At 38.3% G+C, this 27283-nt stretch overlaps 1 protein-coding gene across 5 annotated transcripts in view; it reads left to right on the forward strand.

Annotated features, from left to right (window-relative positions):
• The window catches only part of TEC (tec protein tyrosine kinase), a 156127-nt gene that overhangs the window by 24521 nt on the left and 104323 nt on the right, over nt 1-27283 (forward strand). For 2 of the 5 annotated variants that reach the window (XM_081236587.1, XM_081236588.1), the window contains exons 2-3: nt 14590-14688; nt 27013-27198. In XM_081236587.1, the coding sequence (XP_081092713.1) occupies nt 27061-27198 (138 nt within the window). In that variant the 5' untranslated portion in view covers nt 14590-14688; nt 27013-27060. Of the gene's footprint in view, nt 1-14589; nt 14689-16958; nt 17040-27012; nt 27199-27283 lie in introns of those variants that run through there. The other 3 variants (XM_081236586.1, XM_081236589.1, XM_081236591.1) reach the window with 2 other exon arrangements.

Genomic DNA, 27283 nt, shown 5'->3' on the forward strand with positions numbered 1-27283 from the left:
GTCTTCTGTGGAATGTTCAAGGCTAATTTTGATTATATTCAGTTTCTGCTGTACATGCTGATGTGAGAACCAACCTCCACATAAGCTTTGGTTCCACTCTATTTTATTCCTTCCTTTTGGTTTCTAATTTCTCCTTTTACTTTTAATTCTCATCTGTATATTGTTTACATGTTATGCCTGTATTTTCCCTTAAATTTCTTTTATTGAGAATAAATGCAGGTAACATAAAAAACACCATTTGAACCATTTTAAAGAGCACAATACTGTGGTTTTTAGTATCAGTATATTTACAATGTTGTATAACCACCACCACTATCTAATTCCAGAAGATTTATATCACTCAAAAAAGAACCCTATACTCTCTCCCCTGCCCCCCCCCCCATTCTTCCTTCATCCCATCCAAACAGTAATCTACTTTTTTTCTCTGTTGATTTGCCTATTCTGGACCTTTCATATAAATGGAATCAATACAACATGTGGCCTTTTGTGCCTGGCTTCTTTTCCTTAGTATAATGTTTTCAAAGTTCAGTCATGTTGTACTATGTATCAGTACTTCATTCTTTTTTATGGTGGAATAACATTCTGTTGTATGGATATATATCTATATATCTATATATCTATATATCTATATGTATCTATCACCATTCATCAGTGTATGAGCATTTGGATCGTTTCCACTTTTTGGTTCTTATGACTAATACCACAATGAGCATTAGTATACAAGTTTTTATGTGAATATATGTTTTCAGTTCTCTTGGGTATGTACTTAAGAGTGGAAATGCTGGGTCATAGCTTAACTCTGTGTTTAACTTTTGAGGAACTGCTGAAATGTTTTTCACAGTGACTGCACCGCTTTACACTAGTAGTATTTGAGGGTTCCAGTCTTTCCATATTCTTGTCAATCCTTATTTTCCTTTTTTTTTTCTTGATTATAACCTAGTGTGTGTGTAGTAGGATCTCATTGTGCTTTTGACTTATGTTTTTCTAATAACTAGTGATGCTGAGCATCTTTTTATATGTTTATTAGCTTTTTGTACATCTTTGGAGAAATACCTATTTAAGTCCATTACCTGTTAAAATTTTGTTGTTGTTCAGTTGTAAGTGTTCTTTATATATTCTGGATACTAGACTCTTATTGGGTATATCATTTGCAAATATTTTCTCCCATTCTGGGGCTGTCTTTCCACATAGTGTCCTTAGGCATACAGAAGTTTTTAAGTTGAAGTCCAATTTATCTATTTTTCTTTTGTTGCTTGTGCCCTTGGTTTCATGTTTAAGAAACTATTATCTAATCTAAAATTATGAAAATTTACAGCTACGTTTCCTTCTGAGAGTTTCTTGATTTGAGTTCTTACATTAAGTCTTTGATCCATTTAGAAATCATTTTTGTTTGTGGTGTGAAGTAGGGGTCTAAATTCATTCATATCCAGTTGTCCCAGCACCATTTATTGAAAAGACTACTCTTTCCTCATGGAATGGTCTTGGCATGCTCGTCAAAAATCAGTTGACCATAGATATATGGGTTTCTTTCTGGACTCCCAATTCCATGTTGTTGGTCTGTGTATCTATCTTTATGTAATATACCACACTGTTTGGATTACTATAATATTGTAGTAAGTTTTGAAATGGGGAATGTGAGTCCTCCAACCTTTTTTTTTCCCCCAAGATTAACTTGGCTATTCAGCATTACTGTATGAGTTTTAGGATCAGCTTGTCCATTTGTACAAAAAAAGAAAAAAAAAGGCAGTTGGAATTTTGATAGAGTTGCGTTGAATCTATAGAGCCATTTGGAAAGTTTGTCATTTTAGCAATATTAGGAATTTCAGTCCATGAACATGGATGACTTTACCTTTATTTAGGTCTTCTTTAATTTCTTTCAACAACATTTTTTGGTTTTTAGTGCATAAGTCTCACACATCCTTGGTTAAATTTTGTTCATGTATTTTTAAAAAATTTATTGAAGTGTAGTTGATTTACAATGTTGTGTTAATTTCTGCTGTACAGCAGAGTGATTCAGTTATATATATATATTCTTTTTCATATTCTTTTCCATTATGTTTTATTACAGGATATTGGATATAGTTCCCTGTGCTATACAGTAGAACTTTGTTGTTTATCCATTCTATATGTAATAGTTTGCATCTGCTAATCCCAAACTCCCAATCCATTTCCCCCACTCCACTCCCCCTTGACAACCACAAGTCTGTTCTCTATGTCTGTGAGTCTGTTTCTGTTTCATAGATAAATTCATTTGTGTCATACTTTAGATTCCACATATAAGTGATATATGGTATTTGTCTTTCTTTTTCTGACTTACTTCACTTATATGATAATCTCTAGGTCCATCCATGTTGCCGCAAATGGCATTATTTCATTCTTTTTCTAATGGCTGAGTACTATTCCATTGTATATATGTACTGCATCTTCTTTATCCATTCATCTGTTGATGGACATTTAGGTTGTTTCCATATCTTAGCTATGATAAATAGTGCTGCTATTGTTCATGTATTTTTTTTTTTTTTTTTTTTTTTTTTTTTTTTTTTTTTTTTTTTTTTTTTTTTTTTTTTTTGCGGTACGCGGGCCTCTCACTGCTGTGGCCTCTCCCGTTGCGGAGCACAGGCTCCGGACACGCAGGCCCAGCGGCCATGGCTCACGGGCCCAGCCGCTCCGCAGCATGCGGGATCCTCCCGGACCGGGGCACGAACCCGTGTCCCCTGCATCGGCAGGCGGACTCTCAACCACTGCGCCACCAGGGAAGCCCTGTTCATGTATTTTTATTGTAAGGTGTCTCAGTTTCTCACTGGATGTACACAAGGTATAAATTATAAATCAATAAAAATAAAAATTTTAATGTAGTTTGTCAGCTATCTAATGTAGCCAGACTTTTACTATAGAAGTCTGGGAGTAAAGACACTAGATTTCTAGTCTCAAAGGTATTATTATTGTTGTTGTTGTTATATTGGTTACATTCTCTTTGCTTTTTTTAATTTATTTATAAAGTGGTACTTGCTACGGGACTCTTGCACATTTTAATTTCTTAGTGATTAATAGTAACACTACAAAAAATAAGTTAAAATGATAACACTAGGAGGAAACACTTAACATGACTCTTAAGTGCCACGTACTCTTCTGAGTGCTTTATGGGTACGAACTCATTTAATGAAATGAAATACTGAGTGGGGGTGCAGTTTTTTTTTGTTTTTTTAAAAATAAATTTATTTACTTATTTTTGGCTATGTTGGGTCTTTGTTGCTGTGTGCGGGCTTTCTCTAGTTGCAGCCAGCAGGGGCTACTCTTCGTTGCGGTGTGCGGGCTTCTCATGGCGGTGGCTTCTCTTGTTGCGGAGCATGGGCTCTAGGCACACAGGCTCAGTAGTTGTGACTCGCGGGCTCTAGAGCGCAGGCTCAGTAGTTGTGGTGCACAGGCTTAGTTGCTCCGCAGCATGTGGGATCTTCCCGGACCAGGGCTTGAACCCGTATCCCCTGTGTTAGCAGGCGGATTCTTCTCAACTGCTGTGCCACCAGGAAAGCCCGGGGGTGCAGTTTTAAAAGTTAAAGGACTGTGTGATTGTGTGTTTGTGTGTGTGAAACCTTACCTTCTGAATGACATTGAAAAAAGGACTGTGTGATTGTGTGTTTGTGTGTGTGAAACCTTACCTTCTGAATGACATTGAAAAAAAAAACAACCCATAATTTTAGCCTAGAGTTCTTAAAAAATTGCTATGGTGAGTAGTTAGTTTTTAAAAATTAAGATACTGGTAATAGTATTAATGAACAAAGAGGGAGAGGTAGTATTTGTCAGCTCAGCTTTTTTGGACTCTGATATTTATATCATCAGTAGAGAGGTTTGGACCTAGTGATTTCTAATTATTGGAGTGCCCAGATCTCATTTTCTGTAATCAAATAACCTGAATATGAATAACCTGGGTACACCCCTGTCCTCTGTGTGGCATTTGAGAAGGATGTTTCAGGGGAGGGCTCTTTAAGGCATTAGAGAGAAAGCCCACTGGAGTGTAAGCTCCAAGAAGGCAGTGCCTGTGTTTTCCCTTGCACTGTTGTATCTCTGTCACAGCACTTGGTATACAGTAGATTTTAAACAAACCTTATTTGGTTGAAAAATGAACAAACAAACACAAGGCTGGAAAGGAATCATTTTGGATTTCGATTTATTTTTGATAGTGGAAATAGCATTGTCTCCTTTGAGAGTATGTGTGCGTATTTGGATGGGAATGGGGGAGAGGAAGGATTACTGAAATAGAATATATTTAAATGAATAAAAACTGTTTTTACTGTTTGTTTTTCTTCAAACTCACCTTGCATTTCATGAGGCTGAGCCCTTGCTCCACTATCTTCCTTGGGTGATAACTAACTCAGACTTTACCCAGCTCAGACATCATCTTCTCTTTCTACCTCCTACCTCTGGGCAGAGCCAGAGCTTGTATCCATCTGTGGTGTAGCACTTATCACGTGGTTAATGACATCATTAGCTTCTGTCATATATGTCCTTTCTCCTAGGCTGTGGACACCTTACTGGATGTGTCTTATGCTTTATTCTGTGTCCCAGAACCTGATAACATATCTGGTACTTAGCAGATGCTCAGTTAACAGTTGTTGAATGTGTAGATGTGTATCAGTTCAGAACAAAGGTATGGCAAAACCAACTGACTGTGCTTTCCTGTTTGCTGTTTTTAAGAAACTTTACATGCATTTTTCTGATTTACACCTCACGATACTCCTTTAAGGTTGGTATCATTATCCTCATTTGATAGGTAAGGAAATAGTCTCAGAGGAGTTAAGTAACTTGCATGAAGTTATACAGCTAATAAATGGCAGAGCTAAGATTTAGAGCCAGGTCAGTCAGACTCAAAAGTTCAGGTTCCTGTAGGCAAAACATTCTTGGACATAAATTGTAGAAATGTTTTCTTAGGTTGTTCTCCCAAGGCAATAGAAATAAAAGCAAAAATAAACAAATGGGACCTAACCAAGCTTATAAGCTTTTGCACAGCAAAAGAAACTGTAAACAAAATGAAAAGACAACCTATGGACTGGGAGAAAATATTTGCAAACAATGTGACCAACAAGGGTTTAATTTCCAAAATATACAAACAGCTTATACAATTCAGTAACAAAAACCAAACAACCCAATCAAGAAATGGGCAGAAGACCTAGACATTTCTCCAGAGAAGACATTCAAATGGCCCATAGGCACATGAAAATATGCTCAATATCACTAATTATCAGGGAAATGCAGATCAAAACTACAATGAGGTATTACCTCACACTGTTCATAATGGCCATCATTAAAAAGTCCACAAATGATAAGTGCTGGAGAGGGTGTGGAGAAAAGGGAACCCTCCTACACTGTTGGTGGGAATGTAAATTGGTGAAACCACTATGGAAAACAGCATGGAGGTTTCTTGAAAAACTAAAAATAGAGTTACCATGATGCAGCAATCCCACTCCTGGGCATGTATCCGGAGAAAACTGTAATTCGAAAAGATACATGTGCCCCAATGTTCATAGCAGCACTATTCACAATAGCCAAGACATGGAAGCAACCTAAATGTCCATTGACAGAGGAATGGATAAAGAAGATGTGGTACATATATACAATGGAATATTACTCAGCTATAAAAAAGAATGAAATAATGTCATTTATAGCAACATGATGGACCTAGAGATTATCATACTAAGTGAAATAAGTCAGAGAAAGACAAATATCATATGATATGACTTATATGTGGAATCTAAAATATGTTACAAATGATCTTATTTATAAACAAAAATAGACTCACAGACATAGAAGACAAGCTTATGGTTACCAAAGGGGAAAGGGGGTGGGGGAGGGATAAATTAGGAGTTTGGGATTAGCAGATACAAACTACTATGTATAAAATAGATAAGCAACAAGATCCTACTGTATAGTACAGGGAACTATATTCAATATCTTGTAATAACCTATAATGGAAAAGAATATGAAAAAGAATCTGTGGATGTATATGTATAACTGAATCACTTTCTTCTACACCTGAAACTAACACAACATTGTAAATCAACTATACTTCAATTAAAAAAAAAAAGTTCAGGTTCCTCTACTAAATCATGCTGCTTAGCCAGAAGTTCTAACGTAAGCAGTTGGTGAAATAAGGTAACGGAGGGTGACATAGGGAAAGGAATCTTTAGTATAATGTTTAAAGAACCATTGTTTATGTCTTTTGCAGCTCTGTCAGGGAACATATTAAAATTTTGAGAGTTAACATGTCAAAAGGTATAGGCCTGCCTTCTAGATGGTTGAATTTTCTGTGTTCAATACTGTAGTAATATAGGGAACAGATGGGTTTCTAAAATGTTGAGCTACATAGAATTTTAGGGCTAAAGACTACGTTAGAGCTTGTCAACTTCAGTGCATTAATCTTAGAGATGACATCATAGGGTCTCAGAGTTTGTGAGTTTTGCTTTCCGTTGCATTGTCAGCTAAGGGCAGAGGAGGTTCTTCTATACCATGAGGCTCACTTTTACAGGTTAACAAGAGATTTGGAATAGTGGTGGACAAAGACCTGTCACATTGAAGAGATAGCACAGGAGAGCTTGGAGGAAACACCGTCAGTTCTCAACATCAGAGATGCATAGGACTCTGGGCTGAGTAAACTCTGAGTTGCCAGCCCTGTCAGAAAAAAGAACCTCGTGCATAGGGCAGAATTAATCCTCAGGAACATTTCAGAGGAGAAAAAGATCCTGTTAGTTTTTTGTTGATTTATGGTTCAAAGAGAAAGAACATGCTGATTTGAAATGCAGATGGATGTACTTTTGAAAAAGATTTTTCCTGCAGGTCTGTCCAGTGACAATAAGAGAAACTAAATATGGTGAGAGGGCTGAAGTAGATGCTTCTGTTACCTTTGAGGTTTGGTTTCTGAAGTAAATACCACTGAGGCTTAAATAAAGGGAAATCATTAAGCCATCTAATACTTATTGCATATGTATTGTGTTTCAGGCAGTGTACCAGTTGCTAGATCATGCCAAATATTATACTTTCTTCTGCTTGGTTTGTGTTAAGACAGAGTATTCAGAGGGGGAAAAATACTTGGAAATATGCCTTTGAGAAATTGCTGTGGAACAGAATGGATATTTATATGTCTGTATAACATGTATACACACACATAGATATTAACTAATTTATTCTGTGTGGCTATCTAAATATCAGTATTCTTATTTACATAAAGTTGATTTTTTACAGTTTCACACAGCACTGGAAAAAATTGGACATCTATTTTATAGAATATAATTTTTCAAATGGAATTTTCAGACACACTGAAATATACAATCATCTGTTGGCAAAACATGATATTAAGATTTAATGCTTGGGGGACTTCTCTGGTGGTGCAGTGGTTAAGAATCTGCCTGCCAATGCAGGGGACATGGGTTTGAGCCCTGGTCTGGGAAGATCCCACATGCCGCGGGGCAGCTAAGCCCGTGCACCACAACTACTGAGCCTGCGCTCTAGAGCCCGCGAGCCACAACTACTGAGTCCGCGTGCCAAAACCACTGAAGCCCGCGCGCCTAGAGCCTGTGCTCTGCAACAAGAGAAGCCACTGCAATGAGAAGCCTGCGCACCGCAGTGAAGAGCAGCCCCCGCTCTCTGCGACTAGAGAAAGCCCGCGCACAGCAACAAAGGCCCAATGCAGCCAAAAATGAATAAATTAATGAATAAATTAGAAAAAGATTTAATGCTTGGCTATCACCCCTAAAGGAGAACTGTCTAGAGTCAAAATCTTTGTATGGTTAGGGGATGCTTATGTGTGGGAAACATTTGTTTTGGAGAAGGTAGTTGAAAGTAATAGGATGATACTGAAATGAAAGTTCTGTAAAATACTAGATTTGAATTCAAGCTGTTGACAAATTCTGGAAGTTTCATGAAACCATTTCTCAATTCTTTAACACCTAGAATGGCCTTGTTTCTTTCCAAAGATTTGTACCATGTGTATCAAATAAACGTTTTTCCCCATGCAAATGTATTTTTAATTCTATAATTGAATCCATATTGGCACATTATTCTAGTTAAAATTTATTTTAATTTCAGCCATGTACTTGGAATGCATTTCGTATGTAAAGTGAAGAATATATCTAATTAAAAGAGTTATTCTTCCGTAACTAAGGCTACTGCTTTTCTGTTTAACTTCTTTTCTACACTAACAAAATATGCAAAATTAAAACTCATAGTGGAGAGCCAGTATAAAACTTCTGAACATACAGATGGCCAACAAACACATTTGTCAACAGCTTGAATTGCAAAGATGCTCCACATCACTAATTATTAGAGAAGTGCAAATCAAAACTATAATGAGGTATCACCTCACACCTGTCAGAATGGCCATAATGAAAAAATCTACAAACAGTAAATACTGGAGAGGGTGTGGAGAAAAGGGAACCTTCATGCATTGTTGGTGGGAATGTAAATTGATGCAGCCACTGAGGAGAACAGTATGGAGAGTCCTTAAAAAACTAAAAATAGAGCTACTGTATGACCCAGCAATCCCACCACTGGGCATATACCCTGAGAAAACCATAATTCAAAAAGACACATGCACCCCAATGTTCATGCAGCACTATTTACAATAGGCAGGACATGGAAGCAACCTAAATGTCCATTAACAGAGAAATGGATAAAGATGTGGTACATATATACAGTGGAATATTACTCAGCCATAAAAGGAATGAAATTGGGTCATTTTAGAGACATGCATGGACCTAGAGACTGCCATACAGAGTGAAGTAAGTCAGAAAGAGAAAAACGAATATCGTATATTAACACATATATGTGGAATCTGAAAAAATTGGTTTAGACGATCTTATTTACAAAGCAGAAATAGAGACACGGACGTAGAGAACAAACGTATGGATACCAAGGGGGAAAGGGGAGTGGGATGAATTGGGAGATTGGGATTGACATGTACACTATTGATACTATGTATAAAATAGATAACTAATGAGAACCTACTATATAGCACAGGGAACTCTACTCCATGCTCTGTGGTGACCTAAATAAGAAGGAAATCCAAAAAAGAGGGGATATATGTATACGTATAGCTGATTCACTTTATTGTACAGTATAAAGTAACACAATATTGTAAAGCAACTATACTCCAATAAAAAAAATTCTGAGAATGACAGAGTGAACACATGCCATTTAAAAACTTTTATTTCCTTTTTATGATTCAGATTAAAATCAAGCAACTTTTAAGAAAGAAAATTTTTATATATATTATACATGGAAGTGATTATACAGACCAGAATATTAACATCTACTTTTATTCATGTGTTGGTGTATCTCTAGCCATCTGTCAAAATTCTCTTTATATGTCATATCCACATTGAAGTGGTCCACCATACTTCGAAGAGGGGTAATTGTTACCTCTTTAGTGATTACATGTTAGTGATTTTTAGGGGCTATTAGTGTTCCAGAACACTTTGTACATATCACTTTTATAGCCCTCAACAGATTGTATTGTAGCTCTTTGTTTTTAAGTCACTTTTCCCTATGCCACTCTAGAGCAAAGATCATGCCTTGCTCATTTTTGTAAACATCTCAACGCCTCATGCATAGTTCCTCATGCATCATGGCTATGCAGTAAATGCCAGAATGAATGATTATATATGAATGTCTGAAACTACTCCTGTGAACAGATTGGTTCGTGAACTGAACATGGTGAAAAGATGGATGAGTGAAGAAATGAATGAGGAAACATTTAAGGGAAGGAAGAGAGTTGATAGGGATTAGAGATGAATGAAATGAGAATGAGGTGGTCAAGAATGATGTAGTATATTAATTATATGTCCCAGTTATCTACTGTTATGTGACAAACTACCTTAAACTTACAGGCACACAACAGCAACCATTTTATCACACTTGTGGATTCTGTAGTCTAAGAATTGGACAGGGCACAGCGGGAATGTCTACTCCACAATATCTGTGCTCTTGGAAAACTTGCTACCTGGGAGCAACTTGGACAATTAAGGGCTGGAATCATCTGAGAGTTTTCTCAGTCATATATCTGTCTCCTGGGCTGGGATGATTTGAAGGCTGGGCTCAGCAGGAATTCTGCACTAGAACACCTATATGTGGCTTCTGCATTTGGCAGGAGCTTCTCTCAGTATGGTGGCTAGGTTCCAAGAAGGACTGTTCCAAGAATGAGAAGTCCAAAAGAATAAGGGAGGAGGTACTTGGCCTTTTCTGGCTTAGCCTCAGAGATTACATAGTATCCTTTCTGCTGTACTATATTAGTTGAAGGGATCAAAATCCCATTCAGATTCAAGGGGAGGAGTGTCAGTGAATTTGCATCTGTTTTAAAAAAGAGCAGCATTACATATCATAGATGGTCCAGATAATGATGATGATGGGTAGAGCAAAGAACAGGGAAGTACATTGTCAGCTTACTTCATTAGGGATAGGGTATATGAAAAAGGCCCAGTTCCATTCTTTGGCGTGTAGCTGTCCAGTTTTCCCAACACCATTTATTGAAGAGACTGTCTTTTCCCCCATTGTATATTCTTGCCTCTTTTGTTGTAGCTTAATTGACTGTATGAGCATAGGTTTATCTGGGGGCTCTCTATTCTGTTCCACTGATTCCAGTGCCATACAATTTTGATTACCATAAGTTTGTAGTATAGTTTGAAATCAGGGAGTGTTATGCCTCCAGCTTTGTTCTTCTCTCTTAAAATTGTTTTGGCTATTTGGGGTCATTTGTGGTTCCATACAAATTTTAGGATTATTTGTTTTAGTTCTGTGAAAAATGCCATTGGTATTTTGATAGGGATTACATTGAATCTATAGATTGCTTTGGATAGTATGGACATCTAAATGGTATTGATTCTTCCAATCCATGAGCATGGTATATCTTTCCATTTATTTGTGTTGTCTTCAGTTTCTTTCCTCAATGACTTATAGTTTTCAGAGTATAGGTCTTTCATCTCATTGGTTAAATTTATTCCAGTTGTAAATGGGATTGTTTGCTTCATTTCTCTTTCTGATGGTTTGCTATTAGTGTATAGAAATGCAGCAGATTTATGTATATTACTTTTCTTATACCATATTCAAAAATAAACTCAAAATGGATTAAAGACTTGAATGTAAAACCTGAAACCGTAAAACTCCTAGAACATATAGGCAGTAATCTCTTTGACATCAGTCTTAGTAATATCTTTTTGGATATGTTGCTAGGGCAACAAAAGCAAAAATAAACAAATGGGACTACATCAAACTAAGCCTTTGCACAGCAAAAGAAACAACCAACAAAACAAAAAGACAACCCACTGAATGGGAGAAGATATTTGCAAATGATATATTTGATAAGGGGTTAATATCCAAAGAACTCCTACAACTTGATACCAAAAAACAAACAAACAGGGGCATCCCTGGTGGCGCAGTGGTTGAGACTCTGCCTGCCGATGCAGGGGACACGGGTTCATGCCCTGGTCCGGTAAGATCCCACATGCCGTGGAGCAGCTGGGCCCGTGAGCCATGGCCACTGAGCCCACGCGTCTGGAGCCTGTGCTCCACAACGGGAGAGGCCACAACAGTGAGAGACCTGCATACAGCAAAAAAAAAAAAAAAAAAAAAAAACAAAAAAAAAAAAACCCCAAACCAAAAAAACCCCAAATAGCCTGATTAAAATATGGGTGGAGGATCTGAATAAACATTTTTCCAAAGAAGGCATAAAACAGACATAGGAAAAGATGCTTGATACCACTAATCACCAGGGAAATGCAAATCAAATTGTATACAATGAGGTATCACCTCACACCTGTTAGATTGGCTATTACCAAAAAGACAAGAAACAACAAATATTGTCAAGGATGTGGAGGAAAGGGAACCCTTGTGCCCTGTTGGTGGAAATGTAAATTGGTGCAGTATAGAAAACTATATGGAGGTTCCTCAAAAAATTAAAAATAGAACTACCATATGATCCAGCAATTCCACTTATGGATATTTATCTGAAGAGAATGAAAACACTAACTCGAAAAGATATATACCCCTCAGTGTTCATTGCAGCATTATTTACAATAACCAAGATATGCAGGCAACTTAAATGTTCATTGATAGATGAATGGATAAAGAGAGTGTGGTATATATGTGCAGTGGAATACTACTTGGCCACAAAAAAGAATGAAATCTTGCCATTTGCAGTAACAGGGATGGACCTGGAGGGTATTATGAAATAAGTCAGAGAAAAATAAGTGAAATAAATCAGACAGGGAAAAACAAATACTATATGATTTAAGTTATGTGTGGAATCTAAAAAACAAAACAAATAGACAAACAAAAACAAAACAGAAATAGACTCATAGATACAGAGAACAAACTGGTGGTTGCCAGAGGGGAGGTGGGTAGGAGGATGGATAAAATAGGTGAAGGAGATTAAGAGGTACAGTCTTCCAGCTATAAAGCAATAACATACAGCGTAAGGAATATAGTTAGTAATACTGTAATAACTTTGCTGACAGTAACTAGACTTTTGTGGTAATCATTTCATAATGTGTAAAAATATTGAATCACTGTGTTGTACACCTGAAACTAATATAATATTGTGTGCTAATTATAATCCCATAAAAAAAGGTCACTGGACATCTTCCACAGTAATTAGATCATGGCTTACATTCATACTTATTAAAAGTAAATTTATTTATTTTATTTTATTTATTTTTGGCCACGTTGGGTCCTCGTTGCTGTGCGTGGGCTTTCTCTAGTTGTGGTGAGAGGGGGCTATTCTTCATTGCGGTGCGCGGGCTTCTCATTGTGGTGTTTTCTCTTGTTGCGGAGCATGGGCTCTAGGCATGCAGGCTTCAGTACTTGTGGTGCACGGGCTCAGTGGCTGTGGCCCGCAGGCTTTAGAGCTCAGGCTCAGTAGTTGTGGCGCATGGGCTTAGTTGCTCTGCAGCATGTGGGATCTTCCTAGACCAGGGCTCGAACCCGCATCCCCTGCATTGGCAGGTGGATTCTTAACCACTGTGCCACCAGGGAAGCCCCCATGATACTTTTTGAATGTAGTTTACAATTTTTATTTGTTACAAGTGATGTATGAGAATGTTTAGTGTTTTTATCAGTGTATTTTTATCCTTTTAGAGATCAGGTATGTAACAGCTGGCATTTCAGTTTTGGAAATATTTCATTAACTGAGCCTCACAAGCCTTAGAAGTAAGGGTAAATAATTCTGTGGTCTAATTTGCCATCTTGTTTTAGTATGCTCTGTGGTTTCAGTTGTGATGCTTACCTTTGGTGAGCTTTCTAATGATTCTTTTATAAAAAGCCTGCAATTTGGTTATACTCACTTTACCTGACTGCCCACTTTGGTACTTTGTTAGCCTGTACAGAATTTTCTTTTTATTGTGCTTTAGGCTTGAAAAGCTAACTTCTGCTTTCATGAAATTTGAACAGGGGATAGAAAAGGAAATAGAGGGAAGAAGAGGAGTTATAACAAGGACAAATGTTGCATAGACTGTGGTTTTATTTTTGGAAAATAAAAATAACCACATAACCATAAAATAACCATAAAAATAACCCAGAAACCACATATTCCTGTTTGTTGGGGAAGAAATGGTATCACATTACCTTACCATGAAGTTCTGCTGACTCAGGGAATCATTGGGATCATTGGAAGAGCTTCCGTGATGAGCTGGGTCATGTGGTAGTAATATCCTGGAGGAAGGAGAGCCCACCTACCTTTTTCTACTTTTATTTGGCTGCCTTGGTTCTTTTTTTCCTGCTCTCTCCCTTCTCTTCCTCCTTTCATCTTTTTTTATTCTCTTTCTTACCAGTTCCAAAGGATTGGATGACAGGGACATGGAAAACCATGCTATTCCCTTAAACATATTTCAAAAGTTTTTATAATGGAAAATTTCAAACACAGACAAAAATAGAGTATAATGAACTCTTCCTGTGTGCCTCACTCAGCTTCAACAGTTATCAACTCATGAATAATTTTATTTTGTCTGTGCTCCCATATCCCCCTTACCAGGTTATAAAGCAAATCACAGACATTATTTTATCTGTAAATTTTTCAGTATTTATCTCTAAAAGATAAGAACTCTTAAAAGTACAATCACAATACCGTCATCGCACCAAAAAACTCCAGAACAACCTAACACTATTTTGTTATCATCAAAATTTTACCACAAACTTAAATATCACCAATATACAGTTAGTATTCAAGTTGCCACAGTTGTCTCACACATTTCAACTGTCTCGTAAGACTTTTAAAGTCTATTGGTTCCTCCTCAGTCTCACTGTTTTTGTTCTTGAAATTTTTGTTAAAGAAGCTTGCTCATTCTGTAAAAAAACCGAATGCAATAATGACTTGGGTTCTTTATTCCTATTTTGAAAACAATAGGAAAATAATATGTTGACACAGATGAATGTTTCATATTAAAAACAATTTAGATTAATGTAGTAAAGGAACACATTTTGGTGTAATTTTATATATGATTTCCAAATTACTTTTATGTTTTTTTCTAGTATAAGTTGCTGAAAATCACTTTACCTACTTGAGAAACTTGTTATTCATGCCTTGTTTTCACTGGTTGTTTCCTTCTGAATTAGCAAGAAGCAGAAAGAGAAATATTTGCTGTGTATCAGAAATTCCTTCATGGGAGAATTAATGCCAGAACGTTGTCAAAGTGAATCCACTTACGTTTCATAGTAAGTAGTAAAAAACAAAACAAAACAAAACAAAACCAAAAAAACCAAAAAACAAAAGAACACAAACCCTTATGATTCAGACTTTATCATAAAAAATAAAGTGAAAATGTTTATTTTATCTCATATATGGCACCATTTAGATTATAATTGTTAGCTCTTAGAACAAAGACGCAATCAAATATTAGTTGTTCTCTTGAGATTATTTTTCTGATGAAAATGCATGATAGAAAGTTGTGACTGCCTTTACATTTAAATTAGTCAGCACAGATCTAAAGAGGGCCATTTTTTTTGAAAGCGTTAGAAAGCTTTATCAGTTTTTGCAAGGGTGTATCCATAAGGCAGAATAAAGATTAAGTCACTGTAACAAAGAAACCATCATATGTCATTTCTAAAATAAGATAGAAGTGTGTTAACCTCTCAAAGTAGGGTACCAAGTCTAGGCTGATAGGGCAGCTCTGCTCCATGAAGTCACTCAGGGACTAGGTTCCAAGAGACTAACACACCATGTAAAGCAATTATACTCCAATAAAGATGTTAAAAAAAAAAAAAAAAAAGAACTAGGTTCCATCTTGTTCCTCCCTTGCTCTTGTCTACAGTGATGTCTTGAATGCATAAAGTTGAGTCTGCCCTGTGTACTTTCTGGCTGGTGGGGAGGTGAAAAATGCCCTAAATCCAGAGAGAGTAGCTTGTCTTTAAGTTGAAGTTGGCCCACGCATCACTTCTGCACACATCCGCTTGGCTTGACCTTAGATGGCCACATGTCACTGCCAAGAAGGCTGGGAAGTATCATCTCTAGCCCATACGTCCAGGAAGAAGGGAAGAATGGATGAGGGCAGGGGGCAAAAAGCAGTCTGCTTCAGCGTACTTTAGTAATTTAAATGTAAGTCATTCTTGACACTTGTTGTGTTATTTTATTTTATTTTTACTAGCTAACTAACTGCAAGATCCTCATTTGCCAGTGGCATTGAGTGTGATGGGAGCAATTCTCCAACATTATTCTCATTACTGACTTTTTGAAAACCCTCATCTTTTGAGTACTTGAAGTTGTTGACTGTTGCATTCCCTTATTCAGTGAGAGAAGCAAAACCTAGTAATGTGGAAGGAATATTTGATTGGGACCTATGTGGTTAATTGATCAGTGAGTAATTTTTATGACAACTTTTGCTTCTCTCTAGAATCACTTAACTATGAATCACCTATAGAGTAAATATATTTGTTGATGCTTTGAGGTATTGTAAGCATATAGGGTGGGGGTCCCCGGAGGAAGAGAACCTGGCCATTTTAGGCCTAAGCCATTTTGTGATCTAAGCCCGGCCATAATGCTTGCCCTTGCAGAAGAATAGGTCTCAGTAGTTAATGATTTTAAGGGAGCAAAAGAAGGTAAAAACAAACAGCTGTTACCAGGCCAGGGAGATAACTTAACCATAATATATCAGTTTACTATTTCAAAGGTAAGGATTAGCCTGAAGCACATTCTTGAGCTGTTTTGCAGAATGCTCACCCTCTTGAGGGCTCAACCACCAGGTCAACTGGAACCTAAGGAATGATGATTTCAACCTTTGCTGACCCTTCTGACTTCAGTCAACTAGTGCCTGGACTCTGTCAACCTTTCCCCAATTCTATGCTGAATTCTCTTTGCTCCAGCCCCAATCTTGCTGTCTGGGGAGACACTGCTTTGGGAAATCTTCTGCTCTTTGGTTTGGTTCTGTCTTTTGGCTCGATACGCACCAAGAGGCAAGTCCAGTTTTCGGGTAACAGTATTACACGTGGTTTCTTTTCTCCATCCATTGTTCTTTTTCTCTCTCTTTCTTTTCTCTTCCTCTTTATCAGCCAGGAGGCCCTCAACCACAGTCATAGCCAAGGACCACAGTGGGGACCTTCATTGTGAAACCCAAACTTGTCTTAAAGAGCACATGTTAAATCAATGCATGTACCTGTATTATATGGACAATAAGAAACAACTATCCTTAGTGCAGCACTGCTCAGTCTATTTCCAGGTTCACTTGTCCCCCAGTACAATACTGTAATCACCCACCATTTGGCAGTGGGCTGGATGGGGACTACATTACCAGGAAAGATGAGATAAGTCAGCTGGCCTCTGTAACTTTTGCCTTTTGACCTTTTGAGTCTTCTCTTATCTAGACCTAGGTTCAATAGGTCACCAGACAAGGCTACTCAAAACTTTGTAGCCTGCTACAGTATCAGTTGGTTGAAAGAAGACACAGTCAAGACTTTAATACAGGTTATCCCTGGGTGCCTTTGTTTCATAGGCAAGGAAGACCTGAGGCCTAAAGTGTTACTTTCTTCTAGAGCTACAAAGCTGCCTGATGCTGGAATAGCTCCAATTCATGGTAAGTGGGGAGCCTAGAATGTACCCTTTATTCTGATTGAAGTCAGCCTAGCATTTTTTCTTCTTTGTTTGTGTTTCTGCTACTCAATTCCCCTTTTACAAAATAAAATTGGGGCTTAAGCTGAGAGTATACATTGCAGAAGAGAGCATGGTAAGATTTGTTCCTATATAGTAGCTACCCATTTTAGGTACTTTTGAATTGAAATATAATCTACAGATACTGTTGGCAGACACACATTTGATTTCTCAGGTAAATGTCAGTCTGATGTTTATTCATGCTAGATTTCTTAAAATTGCAAACAGGCACTAACTTTGTCATAAACCTATGACAAGATGTATAATAGGCAATGTGTTCTGATGTATAAATTCCAAAATTGAGGGCTTTAACTAAAGTCTACTAATCTTAGGGCATTAACAAGTATTAGATTGAATTAGATAGTATTGCTGATTTTGTAGGTAAAATATTGCCGAACATCGGCAATTTCATATGGCTTAACGTAGTAAGGTGAGAATTTCAACAACCTTAAATCACTCTTTGCTCCTTCCTGTAAGGAGTTCATCCTTTTTCTACCCTGATAACTAGGCTGTTTGTTTCTTATTTATTATACCGCTTACCATCCTATCATTTGGTAACTCACAGTCACCTCTGTTCCCTTGATTAAAAATGTTATGAAAGGGTGTATAGAGTAGGCTGGGTAGCCTTAGTAGCCATTAAAAAAATATATATATATATATATTTTTTTTTTTTCCAGGCAGGATTTTTTATGATGAAAAAGTTTTTAGATCTTTTGGCTAAAATCGCTAGACCATGAAACTGAGATCCATTAGTCTGGTACTCTGATTTGCAACACTGGGCAGAGAATGTAACTTCTTAGTGGTTTGGGTTTCTCACTGGTGAAACAGTGTTCATTACCTGAAGAGTGTCTGTTACCTACTTCAGAATATTGGTGTTCAAGATAAGCAACAAGAATTTGCTGTGTAGCACAGGAAACTATATTCAATCTTTGGTAATAACCTACAGTGGAAAATAATCTGAAAAAATATACCTGAATTACTTTTCTGTGTACCTGAAACTAACACAATATTGTAAATCAATTATACTTCAATTTAAAAAAAAGAATGTTGGTGTTCAAAGACTAGAAATGTCTAGTTAGGTCTTCTGCCCATTTTTGGATTGGGTTGTTTGTTTTTTTGTTATTGAGCTGCATGGTCTGCTTGTAAATTTTAGAGATTAATCCTTTGTCAGTTGCTTCATTTGCAAATATTTTCTCCCATTCTGAGGGTTGTCTTTTGGTCTTGTTTATGGTTTCCTTTGCTGTGCAAAAGCTTTGAAGTTTCATTAGGTCCCATTTGTTTATTTTTGTTTTTCTTTCCATTTCTCTAGGAGGTGGGTCAAAAAGGATCTTGCTGTGATTTATGTCATAGAGTGTCCTGCCTATGTTTTCCTCTAAGAGTTTGATGGTTTCTGGCCTTCCATTTAGATCTTTAATCCATTTTGAGCTTATTTTTGTGTATGGTGTTAGAGAGTGTTCTAATCTCATACTTTTACATGTCCCTGTCCAGTTTTCCCAGCACCACTTATTGAAGAGGCTGTCTTTTCTCCACTGTATACTCTTGCCTCCTTTATCAAAGATAAGTTGACCATATGTGCGTGGGTTTATCTCTGGGCTTTCTATCCTGTTCCATTGATCTATCTTTCTGTTTTTGTGCCAGTACCATACTGTCTTGATTACTGTAGCTTTGTAGTATAGTCTGAAGTCAGGGAGCCTGATTCCTCCAGCTCCATTTTTCATTCTCAAGATTGCTTTGGCTATTCAGGGTCTTTTGTGTCTCCATACAAATTGTGAAATTTTTTGTTCTAGTTCTGTGAAAAATGCCATTGGTAGTTTGATAGGGATTGCATTGAATCTGTAGATTGCTTTGGGTAGTAGAGTCATTTTCACAATATTGATTCTTCCAATCCAAGAACATGGTACATCTCTCCATCTATTTGTATCATCTTTAATTTCTTTCATCAGTGTCTTATAATTTTCTGCATACAGGTCTTTTGTCTCCTTAGGTAGGTTTATTCCTAGATATTTTATTCTTTTTGTTGCATGGTAAATGGGAGTGTTTTCTTAATTTCACTTTCAGATTTTTCATCATTAGTATATAGGAATGCCAGAGATTTCTGTGCATTAATTTTGTATCCTGCTACTTTACCAGATTCATTGATTAGCTCTAGTAGTTTTCTGGTAACACCTTTGGGATTCTCTGTGTATAGTATCATGTCATCTGCAAACAGTGACAGCTTTGCTTCTTCTTTTCCGATTTGGATTCCTTTTATTTTTTTCTTCTCTGATTGCTGTGGCTAAAACTTCCAAAACTATGTTGAATAAGAGTGGTGAGAGTGGGCAACCTTGTCTTGTTCCTGATCTTAGTGGAAATGGTTTCAGTTTTTCACCATTGAGGACGATGTTGGCTGTGGGTTTGTCATATATGGCCTTTATTATGTTGAGGAAAGTTCCCTCTATGCCTACTTTCTTAATGATGCCTTGGAAGTCATAGAGTATCTGTTGAAATCTGGAGATTAAGTCGAATTGCTTTTAGCAATCTGCCTAAATAGCAGGCTAAAAATGGCACATCATTATGCTGTTTCCTTCAGTTCCCCCTTCCCTTCCACTGGAGAGGCTGTATGTGTAGTGGGTAATAGTGCAGGCTCTGTGGTTAGACTGTGCCTGTATATTAAAATCTGGCTCTTATTCTTACCATGTGTCTAGGTAGTAGTACCTACTTTAGAAGTTTTGTTGAATTAAATGTTTTGCCACATCTAAAGTGCTTATTGCTTAGAACAGTGCCAACACATAACAAAATAGTAAAAGTTTGGTAATGATCATTTTTATTATTTTTCTGTATAAATAGTAACTCTATAGGGATACTTCCTGATTCTCCTATGGTTGCTTGTCCCTCTGGTTATCATTGATCTTATCAAGAGGTCATTGGATTGATCTTTCAGGACAATGATGTTTACTATATGGGAAGTCTACTCAGCCTCCTCCCCTATTTTGGTGTACTTTTCACAGTATTTGGCAAATATGTGTTTCATAGTTTGTAGCTTGGGGTTCATGGCCATCTTTTTGTTCACTGGACTATGGAATTATCTTCCTCTCTGATTTTAATGTTTTATTGCTTGCATAGAGTTTTAGGGAAGGAGAACAGAGGACATACACCTTTCCACTGCCATCTTCCAATAATTTTCTGATTCCCAGAGGCAACCACTTTTATTTTTAAAAAAACATGTTAGTATTGTCAATCTCTAAGTAACATATTTCTTGCTTTTTCAATTTTAGGTATGATGTACTGACTTCCTAGTAGTACTATGGAGGATATAGTTCTCTTTCACAACACATTTCTGGATCCACACACAAGCACATTGCCTGTACTCACTTATCCTAGTAGTAAGATTATTATTTAGTATTTACCTTATTATGATGTTCCAGATGTTATTTATAGCTGAACTCTGTAGCATACTGTGATTATTTTTCCTTTACTGCACAATTTTTTGTTTTCCCTGCAATTGATTTATTGTTTTTAGGTTTGCTAAGTTTTAACTAATTTATTATAAATCTTCTCCCAACACCTTCAGGTCCATCTTCTGGAAAAATTCCTTCCAAGAACCTTCTACCTTGGTCAGTTTGGCCTGGTTGCTGTCGGTCTGTTGCTGAATGTCATCTTAGGATTTCCCCTCACCATCATCTGGGAATCTCCTTACCTCTTTTGTTTTGAAACCCTTGTTTCCTGGATTCCATGTTTTTTGTGGTTTACTTCTTTATTTAGATAGTGGTTTACTTCTTTATTTAGATAGAGTGTGTCCTCAAGTAGCTATTTGAGAAGGGTGAATAGGAGATAAAAATTTTAAAGCCTTGCATATTTGAAAAATGTCTTTATTCTCTTGTCATTGTATTGATGGTTTGGCTGAGTATAAAGTTTTAGGTTAGAAATCAATTTCCTTTGAAATTTTTCTCCATTATCTTCTAGCTTCTAATAGTGCCCTTGATAGTTGCTGTTATAAATTTTGATCCTTTCTATGAATCCTATTTTTAAGCTTGCTGAATCTTCTTATCCCCATGATTTTGAAATTTTATGAGAATTGCCTTGATTTGGTTCTATATCAATCTGGAAGTAACCTTCAGTTTGGGGAAATTTTCCTAAATTTCTTGTTTGATTGGTTTCTCATTGTTTTCTCCTTCTGGAATTCCTATTTTTCAGATGCTAAATTTTCTGGATGGGTCCAGAAAATTTTATTTTCTCTCCAAGTTTTAATATTATTGACTTTTTTATTTTTGGGGAGATTTCCTCAACTTCATATTCTAACTCTTCTGTTGAGCTTTTCATTTCTCTCTTATTTTTTTCTCTTTTTTGGCTCTCTGTTCTTTATTTTGACTGTATCCTGACCTTATTTCATGCCTGCAGTATCTTGTCTTAACTTTGATTTTATTGTTTTTGTTTGTTTGTTTTGTTTGTTTTTTTAAGCATTGCCTTTTCTCTGAACAGTCTTTATTTCCTCCAAGTTGCTCTTTTTGTTTGTTCTTTCCCATGTTTGAATTCATATTAGAGTCATTCCTTAGTTGTCTGGTGATCCTTGACTTTCTCTCATACATGAGTGGGGCTCTAAAAAGTCAACTGGAAGCTTTATGGGTGAAACTTCCTGACTGCAGGCTTTCCTGAGCCATTTTCTTTTGGGGAGCTCTCCTGTGTCTGCATCTTGAGGTCTTTTCTCACAGTACAGACCTTATCTGACATTGTGGAGTCAGGTGCGAGAAGAGAGCTGAGTGATCTGAGAGCTGCAGAGCCCCCTTTGCAATATGGTACTCCTAGCCTCAACTGTTTCTAGCTTCCCCAGTATAGAGACCCTCTGTTTTATAGCCTTTAGAAAATGACCTCCAGTTTTCTTCCAGGTTTGGGGAGGTTTAGTCACCTAGCTATATGGCGTGGGAGAGGGGATTTGGGGAGTCTCTTAAACAGACCCATAGGGCTTCCCTGGTGGCGCGGTTGTTGAGAAGTCCGCTTGCCGATGCGGGGGACACGAGTTCGTGCCCAGGTCTGGGAAGATCCCACATGCCGTGGAGCGGCTGGGCCCATGGGCCATGGCTGCTGAGCCTGCGCGTCCGGAACCTGTGCTCCGCAATGGGAGAGACCACAACAGTGAGAGGCCCACATAATGCAAAAAAAAACAAAAAACAAAAAAACCCCATAAACAATTCTTTTGCTTTAAGTCCTTTACTACCACTTTTAGAGATACCAGGTTCTGCTGATTCCTGAGCTACTTGGAGGTTTTGCAGCATAAATTGGTTATTTCCAGGCTTCTTTCCAGCTGAACTGACCACATGTTTATTTGTTTTCAATAAACATGTTTTCACAAAACAATATTTTGTGTCCAGAATTTTGTTGTTATCTGCTGTCCTGTTTCCTATTTCCTTGAGAGTTAATTCCTTAGTGATGACAGCAATATCAACAGCAACAAAGAACTGATTTAATGGGATTTCAGGAGGGAGCCTAGGCTAATGTGTATGTTCAACCCTCCATCTTTTTTTTTTTTTTTTTTTTTGCGGTACATGGGCCTCTCACTGTGTGGCCTCTCCCGTTGCGGAGCACAGGCTCCAGACGCACAGGCTCAGCGGCCATGGCTCATGGGCCTAGCTGCTCCGTGGCATGTGGGATCTTCCCGGACCGGGGCATGAACCCGTGTCCCCTGCATCGGCAGGCGGACTCTCAACCACCGTGCCACCAGAGAAGCCCCCAAACCCTCCATCTTTAACTGGAAATCTACAAGAGATTTTCCTTCATTTATATGAACTTTAATAGTGTTCTTTGGTAAGGTTTTCCCATTGACCGACGGATTATTCAAACAACAATGAACATTTGATTGTATGGTATGGAATGCTGGAGAGGGCTTCTCACTTGGAACCAGAAGACTTCTTTTCTAGTCTTGGTTTGTGTGACCTTGAGCAAGTTACTAAATTTTCTAAATCTCAGCTTCTTAATTTGTAAGATGAGTGAGATACATTAGGTGATGGCTAAAATTCCTTTTGGTTCAGACGGTATGATTCTTTAGATGACTATTCACCTCTCATACAAATCAGGTAAGATTTTTTTTTTTTCAACACATTCAATATGAAATAGTTCTCCCCTGTCCCTGTGTTGAGGCCTTTTGCTTCTAGCACTGCAGATGAGCCATGCCCCACTTATCCTTCTGGGCTTTCCAAAAGTCTGCCTTCCATTTGGTAACTATGGTATTGCCCACTGGTATGGCCATTTGCACGTGGCCTGTTTTCCAGGGTGTATCTTGCTTTTCCCTTACACGCCGTTTTTGTAAGTTGTCATCTTTACTCTGCATTGAAGATACGTTGCACAAGGATGAAAAGATGATTTCCAAATAAGTGTATTTATACATCAACAGCTTCTCAGGAACAGAAAGATAGAGTACCAAAATTTTAGTTTAAAATAAGGAGGACAGGGGCTTCCTTGGTGGCGCAGTGGTTGAGAGTCTGCCTGCCGATGCAGGGGACACGGGTTCGTGCCCCAGTCTGGGAAGATCCCACATGCCGCGGAGTGGCTAGGCCCGTGAGCCATGGCCGCTGAGCCTGCGCGTCTGGAGCCTGTGCTGCACAACGGGAGAGGCCACAACAGTGAGAGGCCCGTGTACCGCAAAAAAAAAAAAATAAATAAAATAAAATAAAATAAAATAAAATAAAATAAAATAAGGAGGACAACTTAGAATCAAAGGAACAAGAACTTTTTTCTCTGACTTCTCAGCTTAGGATAATGGGTCAGTTGGGTCTGTTATCCAGCTGCTAATCTGTTATCCATAAACACCAAGAGTGGTATAAAGAGTTAGTGTAAGAGCCCAATTTCTCTTCATTTAAAGTAGTGGCTCTCAAATCTACCTACACATTAAGTCATGATGTGCTGGACCCTGCCCCAGACCAATTCAAAATATCTGGGTATGGATTCTGGACATCTGCATTCGGAAAAAACCTTTCTATGTGATTCTAATGTGCACTTAAGGTTGGGAACTATTCCTCTAGGAGCATAAAATCTAGGTGAGAGTTAGAATATGTACATCTATTGCTCTAGAACAGGGAAGGCAATGATGAGCTCTATAATGGGTGATACAGAGATCATGGGTACAGGAATTGGATGGTTTTTAATTAATTGGAATCATCAGGAAAGGCTTCACTAGGGAGGTGAGTTTTGAGCTAGTAGAGCTTTCATAGGTGGAGAGAGGGAATTTTCTAGGCCAGGGAGTGAATGCTGACTATTTTGACTGGGGTGTGGAGTGTTTGGGGAGCAGTGGAAGTAAAGGTTGGATGTTAGGTTGCAGCCAGATTGTGGACAATGTCCAGTGTTTTGGCTAAGGAGTTTTGACTTTATCCTGCAGGTGATGGGGAGGACTTTGGGGAGGCATTGAGGATTTCTGATGAATGAAATGGCATGACAAAAGTGGTATCTTTGAAGGTTGATCCAATGGGAATAAGGGGCATGTAGTTTGAATAAAATGTGGCAGGAGCCGGGGGTGAATGGAAGACCAGTTGGAAAGCTACTGTCATGGCCCAGATCGTAATTCTCTGAGGTAGGAAAAGAGCATTGGAATTAAAAAATAACAATAATAAACATTTGTGTAGTTTTTTTTTTAACATCTTTATTGGAGTATAATTGCTTTACAATGGCATGTTAGTTTCTGCTTTATAACAAAGTGAATCAGTTATACATATACATATGCTCCCATATCTCTTCCCTCTTGCATCTCCCTCCCTCCGACCCTCCCTATCCCACCCCTCTAGGTGGTCACAAACTACCTAGCTGATCTCCCTGTGCTATGCGGCTGCTTCCCACTAGCTATCTGTTTTATGTTTGGTAGTATATATATGTCCATGCCACTCTCTCACTTTGTCACAGCTTACCCTTCCCCCTCCCCATATCCTCAAGTCCATCCTCCAGTAGGTCTGTGTCTTTATTCCCGTCTTACCCCTAGGTTCTTCATGACCTTTTTTTTTTTTCTTAGATTCCATATATATGTGTTAGTGTACGGTATTTGTTTTTCTCTTTCTGACTTACTTCACTCTGTATGACAGACTCTAGGTCCATCCACCTCACTACAAATAACTCAATTTCGTTTCTTTTTATGGCTGAGTAATATTCCATTGTATATATGTGCCAGATCTTCTTTATCCATTCATCTGTCGATGGACACTTAAGTTGCTTCCATGTCCTGGGTATTGTAAATAGAGCTGCAATGAACATTTTGGTACATGACACTTTTTTTTTTTTCGGTATGTGGGCCTCTCACTGTTGTGGCCTCTCCCGTTGCGGAACACAGGCTCCGGACGCACAGGCTCAGCGGCCATGGCTCACGGGCCCAGCCGCTCTGCGGCATGTGGGATCTTCCCAGACCGGGGCATGAACCCGTGTCCCCTGCATCGGCAGGCGGACTCTCAACCACTGCGCCACCAGGGAAGCCCCATGACTCTTTTTGAATTATGGTTTTCTCAGGGTATATGCCCAGTAGTGGGATTGCTGGGTCATATGGTAATTCTATTTGTAGTTTTTTAAGGAACCTCCATACTGTTCTCCATAGTGGCTGTATCAATTTACATTCCCACCAACAGTGCAAGAGTGTTCCCTTTTCTCCACACCCTCTCCAGCATTTATTGTTTCTAGATTTTTTGATGATGACCATTCTGACTGGTGTGAGATGATATCTCATTGTAGTTTTGATTTGCATTTCTCTAATGATTAATGATTGTGTGGTGTGTTCTTAATAAGTTCTCTCCCACATCTCAGTAACCTTGTGGTATTTACATCCATATTTTATGAATGAAGGATACTGATGATATTCAGAGGTTAAGCTGTTGTAAAGTAACTTTCCAGAAAATGGAGGGCCTGATTGGATGAGGAGAGTTCGGTAATAGGGAGTTGCAAGGGTGTTTCTGAGGTGTCGGGTTGGGCGTGAAGATGGTAAACTTCCTCACTGGCAGTATCAAGTTCCCGGCTGTGCTCTTCACATGACTCCTGTTGCCTCTGTGGTTTGATACACAATGATTTCTTGTCAGGGTGTGGTGGAGGGCAGGGAAGAAAGGGCTGTTGTCCGTTCAACTTGTCTCAGGTAAGAATGTTCAGGCCTTTTCTGAGTATCTTTGGTTTTCAGAGAGTTAAATTTCGTTGGATTTTAGAAGGCTTATTAGTCTAGGCATGGATAGTCTAGATGTGGGGCTCCAAATATAGGGCTGAGAACCTTATACAGGTGAGCTCTGCCCTGAGGGGCAGCTGTGTAGGGTAGGTTAGCTGAGTAGGATTAGCTGTAACTGGGTGGGTTTTCTTCCTCTTGTGGCTGAGACAGGAGCCATAGGGAAGAGAAATGTGGAGCATGGTAGTGTAGGTATCAGAGAACATCCTTGTGGCTCTGGTGATGAGGATGCTTGATCAAGATTACATCCTTATTAGAGCTGGAGATTGAATGCTATCCACCACTGTGGTAATGCATTTTGTTCACAGTCTACCGTGCCTGTGTGCTTGTCTGTTTTGTGTACCAAGATCCTGAGGCAATTTAAATATCAGCCTAAACCAGCCATGCAGGCGATGAAATGTACTTTTCCTGCTGAGGTATTTGTTTCCCTGCAATCAGATAGCAGAAGAGTGTGCCAGCAAGCTAAGGGATGGCAGGGAGGGACAAAGGAGTGAATCATCATCATGGCAAACCTTGATTAGATTTTCTTATGAAATCCAGGGACATGGAGGAACAGGATGGGGCTGGGGAAGAAGAGGAGGTTGAGCTTTCATACCCTGGACATTTTTAGTCCAGGTGCATGGAGTAACATTCCTCGGCTCTAGCTGTGGTCAGAGAGTAAAATCTGTTTTGGTAAATTTGGAATGGCAGCATTCTTGGATAATTAACATGCCACATTTTATTTCAACTGTTTATTTTCTTACTTCAGAACCCTGGGATCTTCAATGGCGGGAGAAACAGTGATCAGAAGACCGAGATGAATTTTAACACTATTCTGGAAGAGATTCTTATTAAAAGGTCACAGCAGAAAAAGAAGACCTCACCCTTAAACTACAAAGAGAGACTTTTTGTGCTAACAGAGTCCATGTTAACCTACTATGAGGGTCGGGCAGAGGTAGGAGACAATCAAAGTTTACTTTGTTGCTTTCCATGTTGATACTATTTTATAATACTGACATTCCGCATACTTTCCAAATCTT

This window comes from Mesoplodon bidens (assembly GCF_964165515.1).
Source record: "Mesoplodon bidens genome assembly, chromosome: 1".
In the NCBI taxonomy this organism is placed as follows: Eukaryota; Metazoa; Chordata; class Mammalia; order Artiodactyla; family Ziphiidae; genus Mesoplodon; species Mesoplodon bidens.